The 24,592-nt window shown below is 52.3% G+C and overlaps 7 protein-coding genes across 7 annotated transcripts; 4 read left to right on the top strand and 3 right to left on the bottom strand.

Annotated features, from left to right (window-relative positions):
• Positions 1-2,363: 2,363 nt before the first annotated feature.
• On the top strand, positions 2,364-3,218 carry PSF2 (DNA replication protein psf2; the record flags this gene model as incomplete). The annotated part of the gene is made up of 3 exons (XM_049381786.1): positions 2,364-2,477; positions 2,559-3,058; positions 3,107-3,218. 3 exons carry the CDS (start codon positions 2,364-2,366, stop codon positions 3,216-3,218), a joined length of 726 nt encoding a protein of 241 aa, XP_049228493.1.
• Positions 3,219-11,110: 7,892 nt separating this feature from the next.
• On the top strand, positions 11,111-14,892 carry J4E87_010211 (uncharacterized protein; the record flags this gene model as incomplete). The annotated part of the gene is made up of 2 exons (XM_049381785.1): positions 11,111-11,695; positions 11,758-14,892. The coding sequence occupies 2 exons, from the start codon at positions 11,111-11,113 to the stop codon at positions 14,890-14,892; spliced, it is 3,720 nt and encodes a 1,239-aa protein (XP_049228492.1).
• Positions 14,893-15,658: 766 nt separating this feature from the next.
• J4E87_010210 (uncharacterized protein) lies at positions 15,659-16,105 on the top strand (the record flags this gene model as incomplete). Its single annotated transcript, XM_049381784.1, has 1 exon — positions 15,659-16,105. One exon carries the CDS (start codon positions 15,659-15,661, stop codon positions 16,103-16,105), a length of 447 nt encoding a protein of 148 aa, XP_049228491.1.
• A 326-nt stretch (positions 16,106-16,431) lies between these two features.
• J4E87_010209 (uncharacterized protein) lies at positions 16,432-17,707 on the bottom strand (the record flags this gene model as incomplete). Its single annotated transcript, XM_049381783.1, has 3 exons — positions 16,432-16,890; positions 16,960-17,414; positions 17,467-17,707. 3 exons carry the CDS (start codon positions 17,705-17,707, stop codon positions 16,432-16,434), a joined length of 1,155 nt encoding a protein of 384 aa, XP_049228490.1.
• A 1,374-nt stretch (positions 17,708-19,081) lies between these two features.
• On the bottom strand, positions 19,082-19,655 carry J4E87_010208 (uncharacterized protein; the record flags this gene model as incomplete). Its single annotated transcript, XM_049381782.1, has 2 exons — positions 19,082-19,193; positions 19,240-19,655. 2 exons carry the CDS (start codon positions 19,653-19,655, stop codon positions 19,082-19,084), a joined length of 528 nt encoding a protein of 175 aa, XP_049228489.1.
• A 1,607-nt stretch (positions 19,656-21,262) lies between these two features.
• J4E87_010207 (uncharacterized protein) lies at positions 21,263-21,996 on the top strand (the record flags this gene model as incomplete). Its single annotated transcript, XM_049381781.1, has 2 exons — positions 21,263-21,924; positions 21,969-21,996. The coding sequence occupies 2 exons, from the start codon at positions 21,263-21,265 to the stop codon at positions 21,994-21,996; spliced, it is 690 nt and encodes a 229-aa protein (XP_049228488.1).
• A 1,666-nt stretch (positions 21,997-23,662) lies between these two features.
• J4E87_010206 (uncharacterized protein) lies at positions 23,663-24,580 on the bottom strand (the record flags this gene model as incomplete). The annotated part of the gene is made up of 1 exon (XM_049381780.1): positions 23,663-24,580. The coding sequence occupies one exon, from the start codon at positions 24,578-24,580 to the stop codon at positions 23,663-23,665; it is 918 nt and encodes a 305-aa protein (XP_049228487.1).
• Positions 24,581-24,592: the final 12 nt, after the last annotated feature.

Below are 24,592 nucleotides of genomic sequence, written 5' to 3'. Positions count from 1 at the left end.
GAACCATGCTCACTGTAGAGATAGTCTTTGGGACAGAATGAGGACTACCTAGAATTTAACGGAAATGGTTTAGATACAATTGAGTTTAGTTCTGAGCAAGAAAGACCCCCATGAACCACGGGCGTATTATGAGGATGTATCTCTGTGATTGATTCCAAACAAGTACCATGTTGAAAGAGCCGATACTGCCTCAATAGCTTAGCTGCGCTCAAAGGCACAAAGTTACTCAAATCAAATTCAACTGCGGTGGTACTTGCTGAAGATGTGGATCTGTAGAGCCATCAAACGTCGCCGAGATTTGACGTTCATCTCCCTACCAGATGAACCTCTGTAAGTTACCAGGCTCGCTAGCCCACGTAAACGTGCGGAACAGGAACGTATGTGAGACTGCTACGTTGATAGCAAGCAGCCAGACAGTCTCCAGAATCAGTCTGATATCGTATCCGTTTCTCGAGTTCGTGGTTCGACCACACGGCACATGAAGTCGCCAGATGATCCAGGGAAGGATGAAATAACGGGGCTCTACAAGAGGCGCAGTAACCACCGATAGAGCAGTCGTGGCTAGCCATATGATAACAAAGCTTATCCGGCAGGGTTGGCGATCAACTGTGTCTTTGGAGAGGTCGGTCTTGATCTTCTCTTCCGGTGCTTGCTCCGCCGCTCGTGAGACGGTCTTCGTTGGTGAGACAAGCGCTTGGATCGTGGACCATGCACAGACGTAGTATGCTGGAATCGCGAGGTATTTCAATGCTGGATATAGTCGAAGCATCTTGAAGATGTAGAAAACATAGTGCCGGTTGTCGGCCAAGGTGTACGGGTGGATGATGGTGTTGAAATGCACGGCAAGGAAGCTGCAGGCTAGGAAAAGTCCAGTTGTGAGCAGCGCTGGAAGCCCCAAGCTAAAGGCGATACGGTAGTCGTGACACACTGTCTGCAGACGTATGGGTAGAAAAGGAACAAGCGGTCCAACCAAAGACCCGACCACCAGTGGCGCTGAGAAGAATGCTATGTATGGCCAGATATACAGCATCTGAGGAAGATGGATGGTAGCCGTGTGGGCCGATTTGTCCCCTCTTCATGTCAGTAGTTTGTCAACGTGGAGGCCCAGGGTTACGCTTACCAAGGACAACACTCCCGTTCCAGGCTACAAAGCCAGCGAACAAGACTAAGAGGATGATATAAGGCGAAGCAACCTTGAGCACGAGCAAAGGTTTCCGTAAGGCTGCAACGACCAAGGACAACACGAACACAACAACATCTAACAGACTATCAGCAACTGCTTTAGTAGGCTCCCATAGCGAATCATACCTTGGAGCCCCGCATCTTGAACGGAGCAGTCGTGAACTGTACCGTCTTCCCAGGCAGTCTGTATGGCCAACATAGGATCTGCTTTGTCTGACATCGTCGAAGGTGCATCTTTCTTGAGCGCATCGACAACGGCAAGTCCAGCGGGAAATACAGCCACCCAGAAGATATTAGTTTGCCGGAAAAGAAGTGCAAAGACACCAAAAGACACTGCGCTGCAATATCTCGTGACAATCCGAGTCGATTCCGAGTTCGCCAGATACGCATAAAACGCCAGTAAGACGGCCAAAGTCGACCACACATCTGTGTAGTACAACGCCGAGAAGAAGAAAAGAGGAGGAAACAGCGCGACATTGAGAGCGGAATGTACATCAACCATGTAGGTAGAGTCATGCGTGGCATGGTCCGGCTTTGCTTTCTCTCCACTATCGGACAAGCTTTTGCTTGGGTTATCACGCGTCCGGAGTATACGCAGGATACCATAGCTCAGAACCAATATGACACAAAGGGCTTGGGCGTTCACAAGGCGCAAAGAGCCTATTTCACAGCCTAACAGCGGCTTTTGTAATTTGGAGATCAAATATCTTTGGACTTTTATTAGTTGTGTTCAGTAAGCCGTTGTTAGAGGCAGTCGTACAGGCCAGGTGGAGTTGTGATCTTTGGGTCCCATGAGTAGTCGCCTTTACAGTATTTCTGGGCCTGTGGAACATGAAAGTACTCATCCTGGTATTCTGTTAGTGTTGGAATGCTTCCTTAGTGTCGATACTTGCCAGGTAGGGGTTCGGGACTTCGTGCATCACTTCGCCATACCATGTGGCCATGAGCCAGACAATGAACGCTATAGCGCTGGGGAAAGCCCACATCTGAAGCAGAGGTGCCATCAGTCTGCTCTAGTCGATTGACTGGTTAGCTAGAGAGGTGGTGGTGTTGATCAATGAACAGTTTGAAAGACACGGGTAATCCTGATCAAGCTAGCGCACCGCGGCCCGGGCGCGTCTTCAATGTTCGATCCCAAAAGTTAAACCACCACGCGAAGTCGCGAAACCACGCGTCGCAACATGGCATTGCCTCTCCCACCGGGGCTGACGCCCCCAGAAATAGCGTTCCTTTGCGAAATGGAGCTCGTTACTGTCATACCGCGACAAAGACTCGAGGGACTGGAGCTTCTTGGTGTATGCCTGCCCCTCCAACACCCCGCCATGATTACTTGTATACTCGCACTGCGTGTGACTTAAGATTCTGATGATTTACAGGGCCCCATTAAACCCCTCGTCCCTCCGCACCGAACAGACATCCCTCTGTGGCTAGCCCTACTCCTCAAGGGCCAGCGCCGCGCCAACATACTTCCACCACCATGGCTGAACACGCACTCTCTAAACGCCATCCTCGAGCACGAGATCGAATACGCAGAAACGTTTTCCCCACCACCTCGACTGCCGCCACAGCCTTCAAACAACACGATCCCTACCTCTCCACCCTTCCTACTCAACTCGACGGCGGGAGGATCAGCGGACGCTCTACCATACCACTGGCTCGAGTTAGGTGAAATGCTGCTCGAGACAGCCTCAGACGACTTTGAGGAACCGGACAATGTACGGAAACTGCTGCGAGGTCTGAGGGAAGTGCGCATGGCCAAGCTCAGAAGCGGTGTAGACGTACTAGATGCGGGCGGTGGATTCAAGATGAACGGTGTAGGAGGTATGGAGGTAGGAGAGGGTAGGACATTCATTACCGGTGTCATTGATGGACTGAGGTACGTACTAGGCGGAAGTGGTGAGCGGTTAGTGTTAACAGTCAGCAGGAAGATCGCAGCTTCACGAGAGCAGCAACGAAAAGATCGGGACAGAGAAGACCTGGAGAACGGTTACTCTGGTACAGCCGACTATGATGACGACGAAATGGATATGCAGTGAGCTCGCCCACGCGCTGAAGTGACACTATCTTTCGCATCAGCTTTCGACTGGAGCAATTGTTGCACCGGAAGAAGATCGAGCCATCGGCCATGCGCTATCAGCAGCCACGCTCATCATCGACCTCGTCCACGTCCTCTCGCGACAACATGGGGTTGTCCCCACAACATGTACAATTCGATGACAATCCGAATTCGACCAAGCGTAGTACACTATTATTGTCAATACGCGTTCATCCGGTCAGTCCGGATGTAATCGGCATGGTAGAGAGGATTACAGCATCTAGAAATTCTGCCGAGGTTGAGGGATTTGAAATTCATTCCACGGCCATATACGCCGTTAGACCCGGGACCACGAATCTGCGAGAACCACGCTTGGAGTTGACACTTGGAGGGAGCATGGGTTCTCAGATTGGCGTCGCTTTTGCCGATGTCTCGTTCAAGATGCCATTGTAAGGCATCGCACTAGCTGAAATATGGAGATGGAGGGATGTGATATTTCCAAAACGAGACTGTCACAGTACAATGCATTCACTCTTCTCGGCAATGTTGACTGACGTGTTCGATTCGGAAACATCCATTGCACACTACGAAGACGATCATCTATACCAAATAGAACTTGTTGTACATCCGAGGCGTCGCGAACGTAACCATAACACGCCATTCTCCAGCCGCGATCCACATCGTTCACCTGACTTCTGTTGCCCCATGTAAATCGGCCAGAAGTTCCGCTGTGTAATCCCCAGGGACCCTTCACATTCAAGGGACAAAACACGCTGATATGCAAGTCATGACAGCGCGATACTGCCCATGGCGCCGAGCCTAGAACAAGGAGCAACCTTGAAGAAGGCCCGTCAAGGCCGTTCCTCGGCCCGCGAGCGACGTTGCGTGACAGGACCGCAGGCAATATCCCAAGAAGAGGGTTGCGATAACATGAGTGAACGCCTCGATGCGAAGGGGTCCTGTCAGCATGCGCGTCATCATAAGCCTATGCGAAGCGCCGTCTGCATGGCCATTCTACGGTCTCATCGGGTGAGATCAGTAGAGAAGATTGGAGCCGCGCCGGAGCCGCACAATCTCACCCAGACCGAGTCTCGACTGCAGATACCAAGGTGTGCATGCTCGATGAAAATTTCAGCAATACTTGGGCTGAGAGGCTCATGTTGATGGGCCCGTGTCGTGGAGGGCGGCAATGCGCGTGACGGGGTCGATCACTGCCCACGGCGCACAAGCAACTGATTCATGTACTTCCGGTGGTAGGTAGCAAGTGATAGGGAGCAGCAGTCTAGACACCGCGCAACACTCCAGCGCAGGTACGCTGTTGTGCGCATGTCAGAAAAAGGTCGCGATGTTGCATTGCGAATGCGTGTTGCGTCACGCATTCTTACGAGTTGTCAACTATGAAACGTTAGCTTAACAACAGCAATTAAAACCAAGATGACCGAAGAATGATCCTAGGCACTCTCTACCCACCCCTCCCCATTTGTCCGGACAAGCCGACACGTGGTGAAGACATGGATGGAGCCTTCTGTTCTCGCCTGGCCTTGCTCACGCTCTCCGCGCATATACCCTGGCAGTCCTATTACTCCACTTTGCTAAACACTATATCGCAACACCGCAGTGAGGCTGGCAAGCTGGTGATAATAGTCACAGCCAAGTGTTTCTTCTCGTCATGCCGTACATGTACTCGTAGCAGATCGTAAACTCTGCATCCTTCCAATAGATACAAGAAGCAAATATGACGAAAACGTTATGCGCGTTGTGCGTGACAAAGCACGCAACGCCTGATCAGGCTTGACGCATGAAAAATGCGTGTACGTGAGTCGCGGCTATGCGCAAGGCAATGGCATAACTGACCAGGGTCGTGAGTCGTGTGGAGACGGAATAAAGAAGTATGATACGAAACCAAAATCTGGGTAGACTACGGACAGGTGAGGAAGATGAGAAGGAAAAAGGAAGGTAGGTTTCGTGTATGCAATGAGCTGTAACGGGCGACGTTGTAGCGAAGACAGTACATACTTTGCACACTAGCATCTTGTTAGTATTGTCCGAAGTACCAAGATCTGTTTGATCCGACCTACAGTAGTGTCTCGAGGATCCGATATAGAGAACTTAATTGTAGTCGCCAAGTCGGAATCGTGAAGCGGTCACGATGGCGAAAATAGTCCGCCGCCTGGCGCGATAGTTAGATTCCTTGGAGCAACGTTCTGTGATTAATGTGACAATGGCGCGCATCGCATCGCAACGCATGACGAGAAGCAAATCGATCCCGATGGACGTTTGTGATCGAAACGTGGTCGAGAACTGCGAACTGCGCTGCCGCCCTTTCCGAAGTGGTGTTGCACCTTGAATCGTTTTTTTCTGTGTCGTGTCGCAAGAAGACATTGCTTCTGATGCCAAAAGCAGCAAACTCCGCATGAAACCGACATCTGGAAGCGGTGCTGTCGTTCCTCGCGACAGGAAAAGCAACCCGATACCGTTTATCTGGAGGTACGTTGGTTTCTTTTCCCTTCGCATAGCCACGTGCGCACGTTACATCTCGTGTCGGACCCTCCCGAGGCTCTTTCTCAAGCCAGAACCAACATTCCCCCACAACCACCAACAATGCTCACTGCAGATCCCACATACGCAATACCTTCCGCTTGACCACTGCAATAGCTTACCAGGGTGTTAATAGCAGTCTTCAACACCTCTGTACCATCTTACTTGTTCCAGTAACGGAATCTGAAGAAAGAAGAACGTGAGACAGGGCTCACACGCCTCAAGTATGATCTGACGCCAGCTTTCCCTACACATTGTGAAATGAACATGCGGATACCTTGCGCGGTTCACGAAGAGGCGAGATTGGAAGCGGGTTTGTACATGGAGAGACCGACAGGGATGTGGATTTTATTCCGCGAATGGGGATGAAGCGGATACTGAGACGATAGCTCTGGTCTGTGGATTGTACGGGAACTCGTGTTTGCGCAATCTTGTCCGATGAAGTATCTCAGAATGACAATTGCCTGCGCATGCAGATGTAGCTGTAACGTATGAGTGTTTCTGCTGTGTAGTAATTGGGTTTGGAGATGCGTGTGATGCCATCAGCCTGCAAATTGCATTAGTATGAAATCCTTGAGTAAAATGACGTTTTACGCATGGTGTTTGTAGTTGCATGTAGGAAACCTTGCAGCCGCGTGTACGGGAATGCAGGTACAAGCAGCCTCACAGTATGGGTCTGACCTGCATACTTGCACGACGCTGTGTGCTGCAGCATTGCGCTGTGGCGTCCAGCCGCCTGCAAGAGTAGGTCAGGGGTCTCCCGAGCTCGTTGTATCGCGTCGCAGCCACAGCCATTTTTCCTGACGTAGATGAGGCGTCTTCGAGGCCTAGGGGAGATGAAGCGGAGGACCGATGACTACGCCGCAGGCAGAAATTTATCGTGGCGGGCGGAGCTGAGATCCTGCAGGAACCAAGGGGTCGTTCCTTCAAGATATTAGAGGAACATGCAACGTCAAGGTGCTCTGATGAGTTTCTCCAAGTACTCCAATTCAATCAAGAAAGCGACTTTTGGGAACGCTCTCAAACGCGGGAAACGATACCCACGGCTCTTCTACCTTGGGTAACAGGTATGCTGAACGTCTACAACGTAAGGTGTCGGATTGACTGTTTGGCCGATCTTTGAGCGCGCCCTACGCAACCTTGGTGACAGGGGGCATGAGCCGAGCGCGCGTGGAATCGGAAGACGTGATGAGACGCATGCGTACATGGCAACCGAGAGGGATGCGCAAACTGGGTGAGGCTGACAGTGGGCGCATCGTACTCGCTATTGCTTGGCATCCTGAATTCCCATCCGCTGGTAAGTTCCCTGGTGGTATTTCAGGCACTTGGCGTCGCCTCACGCCGCAGAGTCATGTGTAATTGATGTTACATACACCTAACTACTTTGCACGAGATGGCCAGATAAGCGGATTTGAGCGCAACAAGACGCCGTTGGTAGTCGCTTAGTGGCTGTCTTACGCCGCCAGCCGTAGGCATGAGCAGTACCATAAAAGATATGTTCGTTGGTAAACCGGTACCGATCGATCGCTCGTTTGTGCAGACGGGGCAACGGTCATATCGATCGCCCGTCTGAATGTGATTCGGAGCTGTGCCACCTCGTGTCCATGTAAACCACGCCGCAGAGGCGCATTCAACATTATTCACATGACGTCCGCAGTCCTTCCAAAGGGATATTAACAACCGAGCCTCGGTAATGCTGCATCGGAGTGATGTCCGTTCTGCAATGGATCCACCATGCGTACCGCGATCCTGGGTCGGTGTTGCACTTCGCATGTGGCTTGTGGTCCGGGCTTGGAGGCTGAGAAAGGGTTTGCGGCACAGCTGTGAGGCCCGTGGCAGAGAAACAGTTCACTTCCATGAATGGACAGCAACGTGTAATGTCGATGTTGTCGGCCATCCTACGAGAGAGCAAGCAGGTTCGCCATGACGTCGTATCAATACTAACACGTCGGGCTCGTTGTGCTGGTTCCTGCATGGCGCAGTGCAGAGTCGGCGATTTGGCTGCCGGCAGCTAACGCATTCCCGCGGTCGGGAGGTTGGTAAGTTTGGTGACAAAGCTACAGCCCTTAGCTTCCTAGGCGGGAGCTGTTCAGTGGCATGTTTATGATGAAAATCCGAGTGAGAGAAGGGCCGAGTTGTTGAGTAGTTCCGAGAGCGAACTACGCCGGGGCATCAAAACGATGAAACACCTCTCTGCGCCGTCTGCACGCTACCACCATGAAATAGGATTTCGAAATTGTTTACACAAAAAACCGCGCCTGTACCAAGATCCACTCGTACTTGAGGGTGAGATGAAGTGAGATGAATGGCCTGCGATGTCGATCTCTCGACCTAGACTTCTCTTTGGGTCTCGTGCGACAATGGGAGATTTCGAGAATGACGATCAACAAAGCTGCACCGTGTGTTGAGATAGCCCAAAGGCTAAGCACGATCGAGTTCTCAATAACGTATCTTGACTCACACCCTCACGGCTGGCTTCCGTCCGCTGTCACCGCGTATCCTCCAAACTCGGCCAGGGTCCGTCGCGCACGGGAGTGTCGTGAACCGAATGACGGCGTTCTCGTTGTTGGCACTGTCCTTGGGAACGTCTACTAATAACTTGCCTGGCTAAAGGGGGTTGGCGGTATGTTACCTTCCGCCGCTTTCAATAGTCGCCCCGCCAGTGCTAGTCTCACACCTTCTTTTGTTGTGAGAACAAGTTAGCAGTGGCGTCTGTCTGTTACTTTGCCCCCATTGTATGCCGTGCACTTGCGCATACGATGGTATTATCATACTGCATTGTTAAAGAGTGTTGTCAGCCGCGACGATTTGGAGTTTGATATTGGAAAAACAAACTACCCGCATTTGTACCGCGGAAGGATAGTTCACAGCCCGCTTGCAGCTGCTTTAGGAAGGAAAGGGTGTAGATCAAAGTCTCTTTCAGCATGAAAGTCGAAGAGCCAGCCGCTTTTGAGCATATCAACAGGGGTGGAGAATTCGAGTGTGGATTTTCACGAAGGGATCGGCGTCGGGATTGGGCGCATCTTCACTTTGACGATGCGGAGATGCTTGAAGAGACTCACAGAGTGTCTGGCCGGGTCTAGCCGTAGTAGGTTGCTGGACAGGACAGTCGCTCAACAGTGGGGAGTGGGGGTTTAGACTAAGCCTGGGACAAGCGGCCGGCCAGGGCGTTCAAGGGCGTACACTAGAGTTCTAGGAGAATATAGCAGTCTTGGAAGACATCTTCTCTTGACGGCCATTCGAAGCGGTGCTGCGCAGATTGATGGAAATGCACTGTTGAAACAGTCCTTTGAGGATGCACACCGTGTAGAAGTCGAGGTCCACACGCTGTCCGTCAGCAGGCTCAGACGTGGTCGTGGAATGCTCGTCGTCAAGTAGGAGTCGCTTAATTGCTGCATCCCAGCAAAGTATATTGTTGTTGACCAAGGTCCCATTGGCAATGGGAAGCGTGAACTGATGGTATATGTGACGATGCTTAAGACGTTGAAGGTAACAAGAGCAGGGATATGTCTAGGCAGTTCAATGCTCTGCAAACCGGCATGTGATACTCGGTAGGGATGCTGTCGTCAGGTCGGCGTTCATAACTGCAGGATGCGCAGAATCGTCACAGTTGCAGATCCATTGCTGCAAGTGGGGGTAGGGCGGGAGGTCGCCTCGATCCCACAACAGCCGGGCAAGAGGCCCATATCGAAGATGACGTTTACGTCGGGCGGGCATCATTGCATGGCCCTTCGCTTCTCGTGTGGTTGATTATGCTCAGTACGGTAGACGGATGGCAAACGGGATAGGCCCGAATCGATTTTTGCGGCGTCCCGACCGTTCGGGGGATTCAGACGGAGGCTTGCAGTGGTGCAGGCGTACGAAGAGCAATGTCGAGATATTCACGCATGTGGCCAATGGGACGGACTGCGGAGGATGCAGAAGAAAATTGGGCTAGGTTGATTCAACTTGATTGGGAGCAAGGCACTTGAGCCGGGGAAGATGAGCCGGCGGAAGTTGCCAAGCCGAGTTAGAGGCGGCGCACGCAGAGGGCTGATCTTTGCCGTATGCAGGTCTCGAGTCTGCGACCGGGGAGAAGGTTCGCGGTGGGTCGACAAGCCTGATGCTGCAGGTCCTGGCTCGCGTCCGCGCGCGTCCGCGTGCTTTGCGGGTACTGTATGTTGTTATGCTTTGATTGCACCCAGCGTGCGTATGAGGGCTGCGGCTTTGCTGCTTGTTCGCGGCGCCAAACAGTAGCGTAGGGGAAGACTCTGCCAGCCTATGAGCAGGCAGCGGCGATGGCGAGAGGCAATGGCGACGACAGCCAGCTCCTGTGCCCGTCGTCGTGCCGTCGGCGGATCGGCTGGGTGAATGCAGCCAATGCACGGTATCTCAACATGACGAGCGGGCAGGGGAGAAATGCCGGGGACAGGCGCTGGCTTGGCTGGCCTGCACGGTCGGTGGTCTCGCCGCCGCGATTAAGGATGCCTGCGGGCTATAGTCGAGGTTGGGAGCAAGCCGCATCCCACACGCACCAACGCTCCGTTAGCCCTGGCCCAACATCCCTGCATCGCCTGACAGAAGGCCCCTGTCCTGTTCACACGAAGCTTTTCTCGAGTAGGCGGGCGGTAGGATCCTCCATCGGGATGTGATAATAACAGCTCCAGCCGGCCACTGTGGAGAAGGGCAATGTTCCTGTCGTTCGACTGCATCTCGGTCGCCTATCCCCAACCCACCTGACCTGCTGGCAGCGCGTCTGTTTTCCTTTTGGTCGCTCTTTCCTTCGCTTGGGCCGCGACTTCCTCACGAACCGTTGGAAGCAACCCCACGCTCCCCTGCAGTGGCAGGCACGACCCTTGTGCGCCTCTAGGTCTTCGCTGCTCTGCTATTGCCATTACAACACTGGCCCATCCCCCAGCCGCAGCCCCTCCTTCCAGTTAGCTCCAGCGTCTTCACTCTCAAACATCTGCACACTTTCACGAGAGACAGACCGTGTCTGAGCTTCGCCTTGCTACGGTCTTTGTGTAACGGAAACGACGCCCGTCCCAGCTTTCGCCGCAACCACCTCGACGACAGGCCCATCCGCCGGCCTCGCATCCACATCGGGTCATCTGTCACCTGCTTCACACTTCAGCGCTAGCTATCGTCACGTCGGGTATGTCAGTCTCCGTTTGTCGCGTGGGAGTTGCCCCAGCACAGTATTAACTTGCAAACAGCCGAGCAAAGCAATCGGTATACGCCAGGACTCCAGAACGTCAAGTATTGCGCCACGCCAATTGACTCTCGTTTTGTATCATCTGCCAAATGCTGCCCAATTAGCGTACTATCGACGGAGCATTCTACTCTAGCATCTCACCCACCTTTCGTTCTTCCACCATGGCGTCCTTTCCTGAGCAAGAAGAGATGGATAAGCGGTCGAGCGCACTAGTGGCGCCACTGAACATTCACAAATCGTCACCAGGAAGATCGCGCTCGCGGGCTTTTGGCCACACTCGCCAATCCTCATCAAGGGGAACACATTCCAGTCGGTCGCAGTCGCAAATATCGCCACCTCTGACCCCGAAGACTTCAAGTGAAGCCATGGCTCTGCAACAGCAACAACATCCGCAACCTGTATTCCACAACTACCTCCGTGCGTTCTATCATTACAGCCCGAGTACGACAGTGTCGTCCTCAACCGACGAGTCGTCCATCACCGTCGCCATCAATCAAGGCGATGTAATCCTCGTCCACTCTGTTCATCCCAATGGCTGGGCCGATGGAACACTATTAGCGTCAGGGGCCCGCGGATGGCTGCCCACCAACTACTGCGAACCCTATGACAATCCCATCATACGGAATCTTCTGACCGCGTTAACATATTTGTGGGATTTGGTCCGCGATGGAGAGAATGGCGATCTCGGTGCCTTCTCGAGACAAGACTATGTCAAGGGCATGATTGTTGGCGTCCGCCTCTTCCTCGTAAGTGAAGCTTGTGGACGAGTATAGATTGTGTTTGTGTCCCGATTACTGACTCCGAACAGGAACGGACTGAGTGCCTGCAGAAGGATTCACGCCTCATCCTCACACACGTAAGTCTACGGCGCATGCGGAAAGCTCTCTTAGGAGATCTTTCCACACTCGTCAAGACGGCCAAGACCTTGCAAGAAGCCCTGCAGTCGAACGAGCTGCAGGTGCCCGTTTTCGAACACATGGACGAGCTTGTGTTCAAATCATTCAAGTTGGTGACTCGGGCCGTGCGTTTCCTTGACATCTGGACGACGGACGCAGTGGCGCTGTCACTCTTCGAGCTTGGCGACGCCAGTAGTCATCGACCACTCACCCCGCCGTCCGACTCGGTCGATGCTGCTGTGGAACCACGAGCAATATCAGCCCCCTCGGGCGAGAACAGGCTTTCGGCGAACGAATGCGACTCTCCGGTTACGCAAGGTGCACCATCAGTGCACGACGACTGGTACACCACCACTGCTCAGCCGCAGAGAAACCTGAACCGCCTATCAGTCGCCTTTTCGCTGCCCTCGGAGACAGATTCACTTCAATCACCAATACTCCCCTCCCATTCCTCAGTGCAGTCGAAACGTATCTCCATGACACATCGCTTGTCGTACACCGGTAAATCAGCAAGTGCGCGCAAAGGAAACCTAGCCACCGAGAGGCTAAACGCCGCGCACGACGCTTTCCTGGGCTACATCGGCTCCTTTATTGGGTTGCACCTGCAATCACGGTCTTCGGAAGAACTTGCTCAGATTACCCAGCACTCTGTGATTGCGTGCCGCCAACTTCTCAAAGTTGTTGAGGAAGTATGGGAACGAGACTCGCGACGATCCGAACAACTGGCAGAAGCACGAGACACCATGTACACCCGTTTGACGGAACTAGTGCAAGCGACCAAGGACATGTTCATCAACGCCGATACCGACGTTGAAGAGGTGGTGGCGCCTGAAGCAGGGAAGCAGATCGTGGCTGCCGCTACAAGCTGTGTGCGTTCTGCTGGTGATTGCGTCACCAAGGCTAGGGTTGTGATCGAAAGGATTGGCGATTTCGAGTTCGAAGCCGAACCTGCTGGTCTCGGGATCTCAGAAACGATCTTTCAAGAACCCGACGCAGACAACCAGGAGTCCACAGCTAGGTCCGCATCGCCCAAGCCTACAGACACCGTCCTGGAGACCAACAAGCCACTACCCGCTACGCCAGTTGAGGAACGCGAAATGCCTCCACCACTAGTCATCTCAGAGTCAAAGCCACTACCCGAGGTGCCGCAACCATCACCACTCGAAACCAACAGGCTTAGCCTTCAGCCTTCGTCCCAGGCCGTAATAGTCGAGAGCCCAACCGCAGTGTCGTTCAGATCGTCCCGGTCATCATTACCTCCTCTCAATGCGGTGCCTACTCCGGTTCTGGCTCCACCTCATGCGTCTGATTCCGCCGATAGTCCCTTGAGCACGACACAGGAAAGTTTTGCCGGTTCGACCAAAACTGACAGCGTCTACGTTTCAGTAAACGATGGGAGCAGCACCTACTTCAGTGCACAAGGCGATTCTGCAAGCATTCTCTCTCACACGTCCACACGTGCCACTACCCCGGATCATTCGCCCACGAAGAAGGAGAGTTGTCAAACCTTGATCAGCAGCTTTGGCAGCTCCTCTGAGCTCCGATCTCTAGCAAGCGAAGATGTCGCTGCTGGCGAAGAGCACTTATTGGAGACCACCTATGTCCATGAATTGATCTACAACAAAGAGGGCCAAATCTCTGGTGGTTCCCTCCCAGCGCTTGTAGAACAGCTGACTACCTTCGAATCTACCCCAGATGTCGTCTTCGTCAACGCGTTTTATTTGACGTTCCGCCTCTTTACCACGCCACTCGACCTCGCGCAATGCCTGATCGACCGTTTTGATTACATCGGTAACAGCCAGACCGTGGGTGTGCCGGTACGTCTTCGTGTCTACAATGTCTTCAAGGGTTGGCTGGAAAGCCATTGGTGTGGCGAGAGCGACGCTGTTGCTCTAGGCGTCATCCTCGCGTTCGCCACCGGAAAGCTTAGGGCTGCTATGCCTGCTGCTGGCAAAAGACTTGCGGAGCTTACTTCCAAGGTAACGGAAGTAAGGGCTGGTGCTCTTGTACCTCGATTGGTATCGTCGCTCAGTCAGACAGGTGCTTCAAACCCTGCGTTCACTCTTGCGGATAGCAATGTGCCGTCCCCAATTGTGACTAAGAGCCAACTCAACGCTCTGCGAGGTAGCAAAGAGGGCAGGACGCAATGCAGCATCTTGGACTTCGATCCTTTGGAACTTGCCAGACAATTCACCATTATCGAGTCCAGGCTCTTCTGTGCCATCCAACCCGAAGAACTTCTTGCCCTGGAATGGACCAAGAAGAAGAATTCGAAGGCTCGCAACGTCAAAGCAATGTCGACGCTTTCGACCGACCTGGCAAACCTAGTTGCCGACACCATCCTGCAGCTCGAGGACGCAAAGAAGCGTGCTGTTGTTATCAAGCAGTGGGTCAAAGTTGCGGCAAAATGCCTGGAGCTTAACAATTACGACTCGTTGATGGCCATCATCTGCTCGCTCAATTCATCCATGGTCATGCGTCTCAAACGTACATGGGAAATTGTGTCCACGAAAACGAAGGCTCGCCTAGATGAACTGAAGGCAATTACCGACGTAGGACGTAACTATGCTGTGCTCCGACAGCGTCTGCAAAACCATGTCGCGCCATGCATTCCATTCGTCGGTATCTACCTTACCGATCTTACGTTTATCGACGTCGGCAATGGCACCACACGACAGCTCCCCGGAGATTCCGGTTCTGACAGCGTCTCCGTCATCAACTTCGACAAACACATGAAGACAGCTAAGATCATCGGCCAGCTCCAATCATTCCAAGTTCCTTACCGACTGGCTGCCATACCAGAAATGCAGGACTGGATGGAGAGCCAAATCCAGCGAATGCACGCAAGCGACCAGGCCAACGTGCAAAGCTACTACCGCCGATCGCTGCTTCTTGAGCCTCGTGAAGCTCAACACTCTACGAGAGGCTCGCCCTCCATCGACAACAGTGCACAAAGCACATTCTCAGCAGAGAGCCGAACCAATTCGAAAGACAAGTTCGAGTTCCTCAACTTCAATTTCTCGACCGCGAACCTCAAGGGTTCATAGACATGTGTACTGCGCTTCATTGCGCCTTTCTTCATCGACCGCCTCTGGATGGCGCCTGATCACCGACATACCCTAATGTTTGCGTTTACACTGCATCTATTCTTGTCCTTTATGTCACGGACACTTACGATACCAATGCCCGAGTTCCTTTTGTTTGTTCTATACCACTTCAGCGATTTCTTTTCCGGGTGGGCTCATTTGTATTCTGCATACTCTGCAAAGACAGATCACAGGTATCTGCGCAACATTTCATACTTTTTGCATACCCATTGGGGCTTTTGGGAGCCTGTATCAATCAGGTCTTTGGCGTTAGGAAGAGGAAAGAAGTCGCTATTACAGCAAACGGTGTGTTGCTGCGATTAGCGGTTAAAAGCATTACACGATGGGCACTGGAAGACAAAATACGTTCTTTCGTACCCATAGAACCATGTACTGAGCCGTCTACCGGACTGCAGCTCTCTGAATCAAAGAAATTCTCAAACCAACTACCATCTATTCGCATTGTGACAGCACCTTATACAAGAAGAAAATTAAAAGACATCTAATATAAAAGGCAGTGTGTATGATTGTCGTGTGATAGAGCTAGAATACATCGTGGCAGATCATGATGGCAGCTGCTTCAGGGTGGGATTTCCATGTGGGGTTAAAGCTAGCGATTGCAGCGACCCCTCCACCCTCATTCCATCCGCCATCGCGTCGCATAACTGCCCCGATATCCTCTCTTCTCCCCACGTCTATACCAATCCACGCCATACTGCGCACGCCGATGACCACGATGACCACCCAAGACCTTTTGATCGACGTCCGCTCCCCAGCCGAGTTCTCGACCGGCTACCTTACCACCGACATCGCACCCACCGTAAACATTGAATACCAGGTCATCGATCAACTACCCGAAATCTACGCAGCGAAAGGCATAAATGTGGGAAAAGACGATCGAATTACGCTGTATTGTCGGAGTGGAAGACGCTCGGGTATTGCGCTGGGAAGGCTAAGGGAGATGGGGTTCAAGAGCGTGAGGGATATCGGAGGCTTCGACGAGGCCAGAAAGGTGTTGGATCGCGAACAGGTCCAAAGGCAGTTGGATTCCGAGCTAGAGAAGAGCATGGTACATGATGCTAAAGATGCAGGGAGTGGTGAGGATCCGAAGAAGCATGTTAGGGTCAAGAGCTTTGGCGCGTTGGTCGACGGATTGAAGGCACTCGAAGAGTGAGATGTCCAAGTTCATATGATGCGATTGGGAATGCAGGCATATGGGGCGCATGCGCTTCTGTCAATGTTCACCGCTGAGCTTCCGGTCAATCATCCTGCGGAGCATCGACACGAGGAAAACCGGAGTTCAGGGCACAATGGGGGTGAGACGATTTTGTCTAGTGGTACACAATATAAAGGTAAAGAATCTTCCTCAAACGAGTGGATGAAGTTGGTTTCCCCCAGTTCAAAACTCTAGCACCCTTCGAAATACCACTGCTAACCCCCCTACTTAGTCCTGCAAGCACCGTGTCTCCACGCTTCAATCTTTCCTCGAACTACTCTGGTCTATCTAGTACTTCCCGATGGAATGGCACCGGTAGGCATGGCAGTGCCAGAAGGCATAGCGCCGGAGGGAGGAGCACCACCCGGGCCACCACCCATACCACCAGAGTTCTCGTTCTCGACGCCACCTTCGTCAGTCCAGTACGCCGCTGGGGTGATGTTGTAAGCGCTGGCAGAGTCCATGCCAAATGCCAGCCAACCAAAAAGACCCTCTGAGATGTCGTTGCCGAGCATGACATACTCCACAAATGGATCAACATCCGCAGCTTCCTCCGCAAGAATGGAATCGTCGGCATTTGAAGTGACTTCCTGTTCATTGCTGGCGTACGGTTCCACTGTATCCGCGAGAGTGATGAGATCTTGGTCGAAGAACATCTGGCCCACGTGTGTGATGTGGCCGCCTGAGAGGGTCGAGTTGGCGTTTACAGTCGCGTTGAGTCTAGACATGACGTGAATGTGCGTCTACAACATTGTCTCGAGTTAGTTCCTGTTTACTCAGAACAAGGGTGATAGAAACCTGTAAGCACTTACAGCACGTCCAGTGTAGTGCCCTGGAAAGACAGTTTGGAACGAAACGACGCCATTCTCATCACTCTGCTGGATGCCACGCAACGCCGTGTTCTGCAAGTTGGACTCGTCGTCCTCGCCAACTCCGTTGCCCTGCGCTACAACACCAGAGTATACGCCGGTAGCGTTGCAGTGCCACATCTCGAGGAAAGCCTGAGGAACAGGCTCGCACGTGTTCACGTCGATGATCTGGATATCCAGTGTCATGGGGATGCCCTCTTGGTCTTCGGTAACATCCTCACGCACGAGTTCGCCCTCGACCCAGTAAGGGCCTTGGGTCACCTCGGGTGTAAGGACGCAAGAGTTGTTTCCTGCAAAGAGGGTGGCGGGATCAGTATCGGCGGTAATGCCAGTCATGTTTGACTTGTGATCAGTGGCGAGCACAGTATCGAGGTCGCGGATCCGGAGGTACGGTTTATCTGTGCGACATATCAGTATCCAGCCATCAGCGTACTCTGAGAGGGAGTGTACCTTGAGCGATAGCCCGCTTGGCTCGAAGTTTCTCTACCATGGCACTGCGGCGGACGTGCATAGCGATATCGTTACCACGCGCCTTCAGTGTATCAGCACAGTGGGCAAGAGACCGCTTGTTGTTCGCGAGGTAGGCTCTTCGCTCAGCAGCTTCCTGGGCATGCTCTGCGGCGCTCTGGCCTGGGTGAGCGAGAGAGCTCTGCGCAAGGAGGGCGGCGCTGAGAAGAGCTGTGAGCTTCATGATGGGAAGATACTTGTTGGGTCGAGGGTGCGAAGAGAAGTGATGGTGGTGAAGGCTTGCACTGCTCTCGACCAGGAGCTTTATATCTATCGTTTGGATGCCTCGATGTCAAGTCTGGATCGCGATGTCGACAGGGGAAACGAAACAGAGGCATGGTACTCGTCCCCCTACCCTTGCTCTACGCCTTAGGCCCACTGTCCTGCATGTTTCTCTTCTACCTGTACGAGTCGTCACAAGCATACGCAAGACATTGTATTGTTTCGTAGTGTCCTCAGTCTTGGCGAAACCATGAATTCGAAGCTTGTCTGGAAGCAGGCGGGTTCCCATGCACGCTTAGGCCCGCCGCTGAAAGCTTCATCTGTGTCGGTTGGCCTTGTTGTTGGACTACGTACTGTATGGTTGGTGGTAATGTTGAGAAACATTCTCCTTAACTATATGAGCATCTATTACATATATCTTTGCTCTCTCAGATTTTATCACTGTCGGGCAACTGTGTATGACCTGTCTATTCTTTCGATACCTCTCCCAACCTCTGAATCTCCACAATCGGCATCTCCACGCCGAGCGTCAACGTCAGTGTTCCCGCTGAAACAGTTCTCTATGCTAAATCCAGCCCATTTCCATTGCGTGGTTCCTGATTGGAGGCTTACGTGGCTGTCTGTGTTATACTGGGAAGGGCTGTAATGTCTAGAGTGGGTACCCAAGCGCGAGGCTAAACGATTTTGAGAGGCGATGGGCCCTAGAACTTGCAGTCTAGTCCACAAAGCTCATTGACATGCTTCTAGATTGGTTGCGCTACTGTTGACGTGCCTTACGTATGTGCGGGTCAAGAACCGCTAGCTTCCTCCGAAGAAGACGCGTAGACATGTCTTGGCAAACGCTTCCATCCCAGCTTCAGCACACTTTGAATGCACGCGCGCATCCGGAGTATCTCTTATCCATATTGTGAGATTACTATGACGAATGGGAGGTTTCGCGATTACGCAGGTGATGGTTTTGATCCACGGCATGTTCCAGGAACGACGCTTGGCGAAGTCTGTGGGTGCTTGCGTAAGTATGCTAGGAGACTTGGGTGCGGGACGAAGACGCGAATAAACAGCTAAGCGTTTCGAATGGGTGCTTATCTTGTGTACTTAAAGCTTGGGGACGTATGGTATGACGGAAGGGCGGGTTTGCTACATGGATTTGAAGCGAGTTACGAACGTCAACACAACGACCCTGCGTTACGTCAATAGACTTGCGGGTGATTTCTGTTTTTTTTTATGAGTAGTATTGATGTGCTTGAGATTTTATTACGATGCATCTTGCCGTGACTGTTCTGTGCACCACTGTACAGCTGGTTCACATCTTTGTAGACTGTACACTTCCAGTCTGTCATTCGAGATGCAATTCGCCTTCGCGCTCGGCATAGGGATAGTACTTCTGTGTTTCGGTCCATAACGTTTCTTCGTCCATCTGGCTTGCATCCAGGCCTGCAATGATGTCCCTGAACGTCTGTTAGCCCCATCTTTCCAATCGTCAATGCGACTTACTTGTCTTCAGCCAACACTTCGAAGCCCGGCACACAGTCAATGAGCGCGTACACGACATAGCTTCCGATGAAAGACCATGAAAATCCGACGAGAGCCTCCACAACCTGAATACCGAGCTGGCGTACGTTCCCATCGAAGAATACTCCACCAACAATTTCTGTGACTCCATCATATCCAGCGACTTCTTTCCTAGCAAAGCAGCCTGTCGAAATCGTTGCTAAAATTCCACCAAGGCAATGTGTCGCAAAGGTGTCGCCGTGATCAACCCATCTCCAGCGTCGAGCGAAGTCGCTAAACTTTATGCGAAGCGCTTGACGACAGAATAGTGCACCGAGCACCCCGAAAAAGAAGGCTGTTGGTAGATCAATGAAACCTGCCGAAGGTGTGATCATAATGAGTCCAGAGATGGCGCCCATGAAACATGAGTCTAGACTCCAGCGCCCAACTTCCTAAAGATGGGTGTACGAAGTCAGTGTTTGTCTCACATGCAGTTCGTACATAGGCGATTACTTGCCACATATGTGTAGAGCATCCACGTGAGCGCCCCACTGGCAGCACAGAGGTTCGTGACACACAAGGCCATTACTGACTTGAAGTTGAACGCCAGAGTGGTGCCAGCGTCAAAAGCGAGCCATGAGCCCCAGATGCTAATCATCGCGAGAAGCTGGCAAAGAGAATTGACCGGCCGGTGGATGACCAAATGCGCTGGTGTACGGGTTGAGGACTTGCGCGAGCGGAACAAAGGGTATGAAAGGTATACGGAAATCGCCGTTGCTGTTGCTCCGGAATTGATGTGTACGGGCGTACCACCTGCGAAATCTAGAACGCCTAGGTCCATAAGGAATCCTCCACCCCAGACCATGTGAGCTAATGGGTTGTAGATGAAGGTAGACCAAAGCTATCATTTGTCAGTCAAGCTCACAGGTATGCCGTCGCTCTACAAGTAGGACTCACGAATATGAATGGTATCAGTGGCAGTATTCTCCCTCTCTCACACGCGCCGCCAACCGCAATGGCACAAACTGTGGCCTGGAATACTAACTGAAAGAAGCTAAATAGTACTGCTGGAATGGTACCAACAGGCTCTGCTAGCACATTTTTGTGAAAAGCGTACTTGAAATCTCCAAAGATAGCTCCTCCTTCTCCGTATGTCAAGGTGTATCCAATGAGGAACCATTGTATCGAGCAGACGATCACTGCTAGGATGGCTGGCATAACTGCTGCCAGAGAATTGGAGCGTGTAGTGTAACCTGAATAAGCTATGCCTACAGCTGGAATGATACCCCAGCCTTGACAAGGTTAGTCAATGTAGTGAATAGTCGTGAAAGGTATACATACAGAAGACCGAACAGACAAGGACGAAGAGTGTATCAGTACGGTCGCAAGCTTCCCAGGCCTGTAGGACCTCGGTGGGCAAGCCCATGGTGGAGGTTTTTAGTAGAAGTTCCGTTTCAAGGTCAATATTCTTGCTATAACGGTGGATATAGAGATGCAGGTAGTGAGTACGAGGCTATGCAGCGGGGAAGACGTGGGCAAGGGTTGAAGCTGCAGCAGGTACAAGCAAGCCACCTCAGCTGAGCGTATCCTGTTCCCGGTGTCCGCTTCCCTTCCCTTCCCAAGTGCCCAGCATTGAGGCGCTTGATAGGCAGTATGTGCAGACGCCATTGGCTTAACTAGGAGATCGTGTCGATCGCTGCGCGACGATAAGATAAGGAAGGCTCTCCATGGTCAACAACAGGAAGGCCGGGTGAAAGGTGCATTAGCCGAAGCCATGTTTAGCACCACTTTCTGATGCTCGTGACTTTGTGATATGCTTTTGCGGCGCTTCATACGCGAACATGGTAATTTAACAATTCGATGGAGTGCCGGCACCAGATGTCGATGGAGTGTCACAAAGGCCTCGATCGCAGACCTGGGGCGGCGCTTTCCCACATCCGGTAACGCTAATGCCGTTTTGAGCCTACGCAGAGGCACATCCAATGTTGATGAAATGTGACCACGGTTCCTGATCAGCGCGCCAAAAATGTCGGATAGCGAAGAGAACGATTTTTTCGGTGTCAGTCAGGACCTTGTTCCTCCCGCCCCTATCAAACCTGCGGGCGCTTCCGAGATAGATTTTGACGGCCTACTGTCACCCCCACTCAAACTACATGAGGACCTGAAAAATGGCTGCGGCGGTCAACTATGGCCGGCCGGTATGGTACTGAGCAAATACATGCTGCGGAAACATCGAGAGGATGTCGCAGGTAAAGAGATAGTCGAGCTTGGTGCCGGAGGCGGGCTCGTCGGGTTGGCGGTCGCGATAGGATGCAAAGTCGACACCACATTACATATCACGGATCAAGAGCCGATGTTCGAACTCATGAAGCGCAACATCACGCTGAACGCTCTGGATCCTCGTGTCAGCGCCTCGATATACGACTGGGGAGAGCCGACGCCATCACAGCTACCAGCACACCCGGACATCATCCTGGCCGCGGATTGTGTATATTTCGAGCCTGCTTTTCCGTTGCTGCAAAAGACCCTACAAGACTTGATCGGCGATAAGACTGTGTGCTATTTCTGCTTCAAGAGGAGGAGACGGGCAGATCTGACGTTCATGAAGACGGCGCGAAAGATGTTCCACGTGCAGGAGGTGGACGATGATCCTGATAAGGAGGTATACTCGAGGGAAAAGCTGTTCCTGTAAGTGTAGAAACTATGTGATGAGCCACAGCTGACGCATGCAGTTATCGCATAACGAAGAAGACTAGTTGATGGAAGGACAAGATTGTGGTGGACTAGCATCTGAATAGATGGTTGGCTGCACGTCACGACGTTCAGTGCAGGTCCATGGGTAGAGTGTCGCGAACCCTGGTAGCCCCTTCTGATAGCCAAATTCCCGATTTGTCTCTTCTTATATTATCTGTCCAAGACATCCGCTGTCGAGAAGGATACCATTCATATTTATTCAACCATGTCGCACTGCTGCATGCGCGCTTTGGATTTGCCCGATGAAACTCGACCCACTCCGGACCCTTATGGATACCTCCGGTCACTTCCCGATGTTTCTACAAGTCTTGATATTGCTCGCCATCGGCCGGCACTGGCATTTCTCAACAGCATAACGCCCACAAATGCTACTTGCGAAGACATACATCCGTTATTCCAGCAAGCGCAGTGGGTGAACTTAAGCTGCGAGACCTACCTGCAGCTACTACCTGCTCTGAAAATTGCTACGCAGCTTACTAGGCAAGCATCCTCCCTGTCTTTCCACAACTATGTCCTTCATGGGGAACTCAAGTATCTTAAGGAGAAGCGAAGGTATTATCTTGCTCCATCGGCATATGAGGCAACTCAAACAGCTCACCTGATGACGACTGAAACGCTTGACATCACCCTGCCGAGATATCTAAGGCTCGAGTTTGATGAACTTGACGAGGACGGGTTCCAATTCGATGCCATGACATATTTCGGCGAAGGCGCGAGTGTTTCCGAGATTGTATACTGTCCACGGATCCAGCTCCATACTCATCACCTCTACGCACTCCGTCACGTTATCAATCATGGGTCTCTATACGATCAAGAGGCGATCTTCCTGAGAATCGCTATCGCTCTTTGCCACGAACTTGCCCATGCCGTCTGGTATCATCGCAGCAGCATCGAGAATTCATCCTCGTAAGTCGATCTTTGAACATGTTCATTGCGAGTTGCCACTAACATATTTGTAGACCCACGACTACCCATGGCGACCCTCTTTATCAGTTGGCTGACACCGATCCCGAACTAGGGAATGCTTGGGAGCGTCATACCTTCGGCGGCAACATCTGGACTATCGACTATCCGGGCAAGATTACTACGTATTACTACCAGTTGGATGCAACAACTGGTCGCAGCGATTATGATACGCGCATTATCGTGCCGCGTTGGTGGGTACACATGTTCTTCCTCCAGCCGATATGGACCTACTTCAGTCGACTACATCATGAGGGACTACTGCGACTACCGACTGAGCTCGAAAGCGGGTGCGCATTTCGGAAGCATTCACCAGAATCGAGCATGGACTGGACCATGTACATTCATGGCGCGAAGCAGGAGCCAGCCTGCATGATGACGCGTGCGGTGCCATACTTGTTATGGAACCTTTTGAGGCCTGCTCTAGAACGCCTAGAGAATTGTAATAAATCTAAAGATGGATGGAGACGTCCAAGCGAATCGGAACGAAATCGAGAAGAATATGAGGAGATGTGCAGGTCGCTAGTAGATCAAGCGGCGGCACCTCATACAATGTCGGAACCAGACGTGTCTCTTTCACAGCCTACATTGCAGTACAAACGGTAGATCAATGAATGTAGCGTTCACGTTGGCCTCGAAATTCTCTGCGCACATGATTAATCTTCATACTGATTTCTTCGCCGGGATAGATAGCGATTACACCACTAGCTCAAGCGCTCTCTTTAGTTTTACGTGGATGCGACTCGTGCCGGCTCTCGAAAAACTTGGCCGTAATCCCAATCATGGCGATAACAGCAGAAACCGCGAGAAAGTTGACAATCATGTTGCCCTTTTCCCACTCCTCCTCTACCTTGATGTTCCTACGCAGCTTTTTCCGCCTAGCCCAAATATGCTCGTTCACGTTGTCCTGCGTTTCCTTGTGCCTGACGTTGTCAAAGTGTGGAACTTGATTCCCTTGTTTCTGCTGACCAGGGCCAAATCCACCCCATTCGCCGTAGGATTCTTGACCAGCATGCCTGGAAGCCTCCCCATTCTCCTGTGCGTTGGAATATGCGTATTCGGCTCGCTTCGCGCCGTGACGTCCATAGCCACCGGCCTTATAGAATGAGGGCGGTGGCCCTCTGAAGGTGCTGCGCTTTTTGTTCAGCCCGCTGGCCGGCCTTGAGCCATATGCAGCGGAACTGTAACTCCCTTGCGGATATTCACTCCTGCTCGCTCCCCAGCGTGATTGTCTTTGCGAGTGCTCTAGTTGTGCATCGTATTGCGCGCGCTTCTCTGGTACAGAGAGAACGTGGTATGCCTCGCTGATTGCGACGAAACGTGTGGAGGCTTCGGGGTCGTTGCGGTTATGGTCCGGGTGGTTTTTCTTCGAGAGCGTGTAGAACTGGCGCTTGATCTCAGAAGCAGACGCCGCCGAAGTGAGGTGTAGCGTCTCGTAATGATTGACTAGGGCGTCCGCGTATCGTGGGGCCGTAGCATGGAACTGCGAGACTTGTATGCGCCGCGAAAGAGCGGGACCCGTGCGACGGAGACATGAGTGACAGATGTATGGCGAGGATATGCGCGACAACCGAGAAGTCGACGTTTGAGCGATTGATCGCAGTAGGCTAGATGGGCGGGGTGGCATTGCCCATTACCA

Source organism: Alternaria ethzedia (assembly GCF_023757985.1).
Source record: "Alternaria ethzedia strain BMP 0044 chromosome Unknown scaffold_44, whole genome shotgun sequence".
NCBI lineage: Eukaryota > Fungi > Ascomycota > Dothideomycetes > Pleosporales > Pleosporaceae > Alternaria > Alternaria ethzedia.
This window is presented reverse-complemented; position numbering and strand designations above follow the sequence as displayed.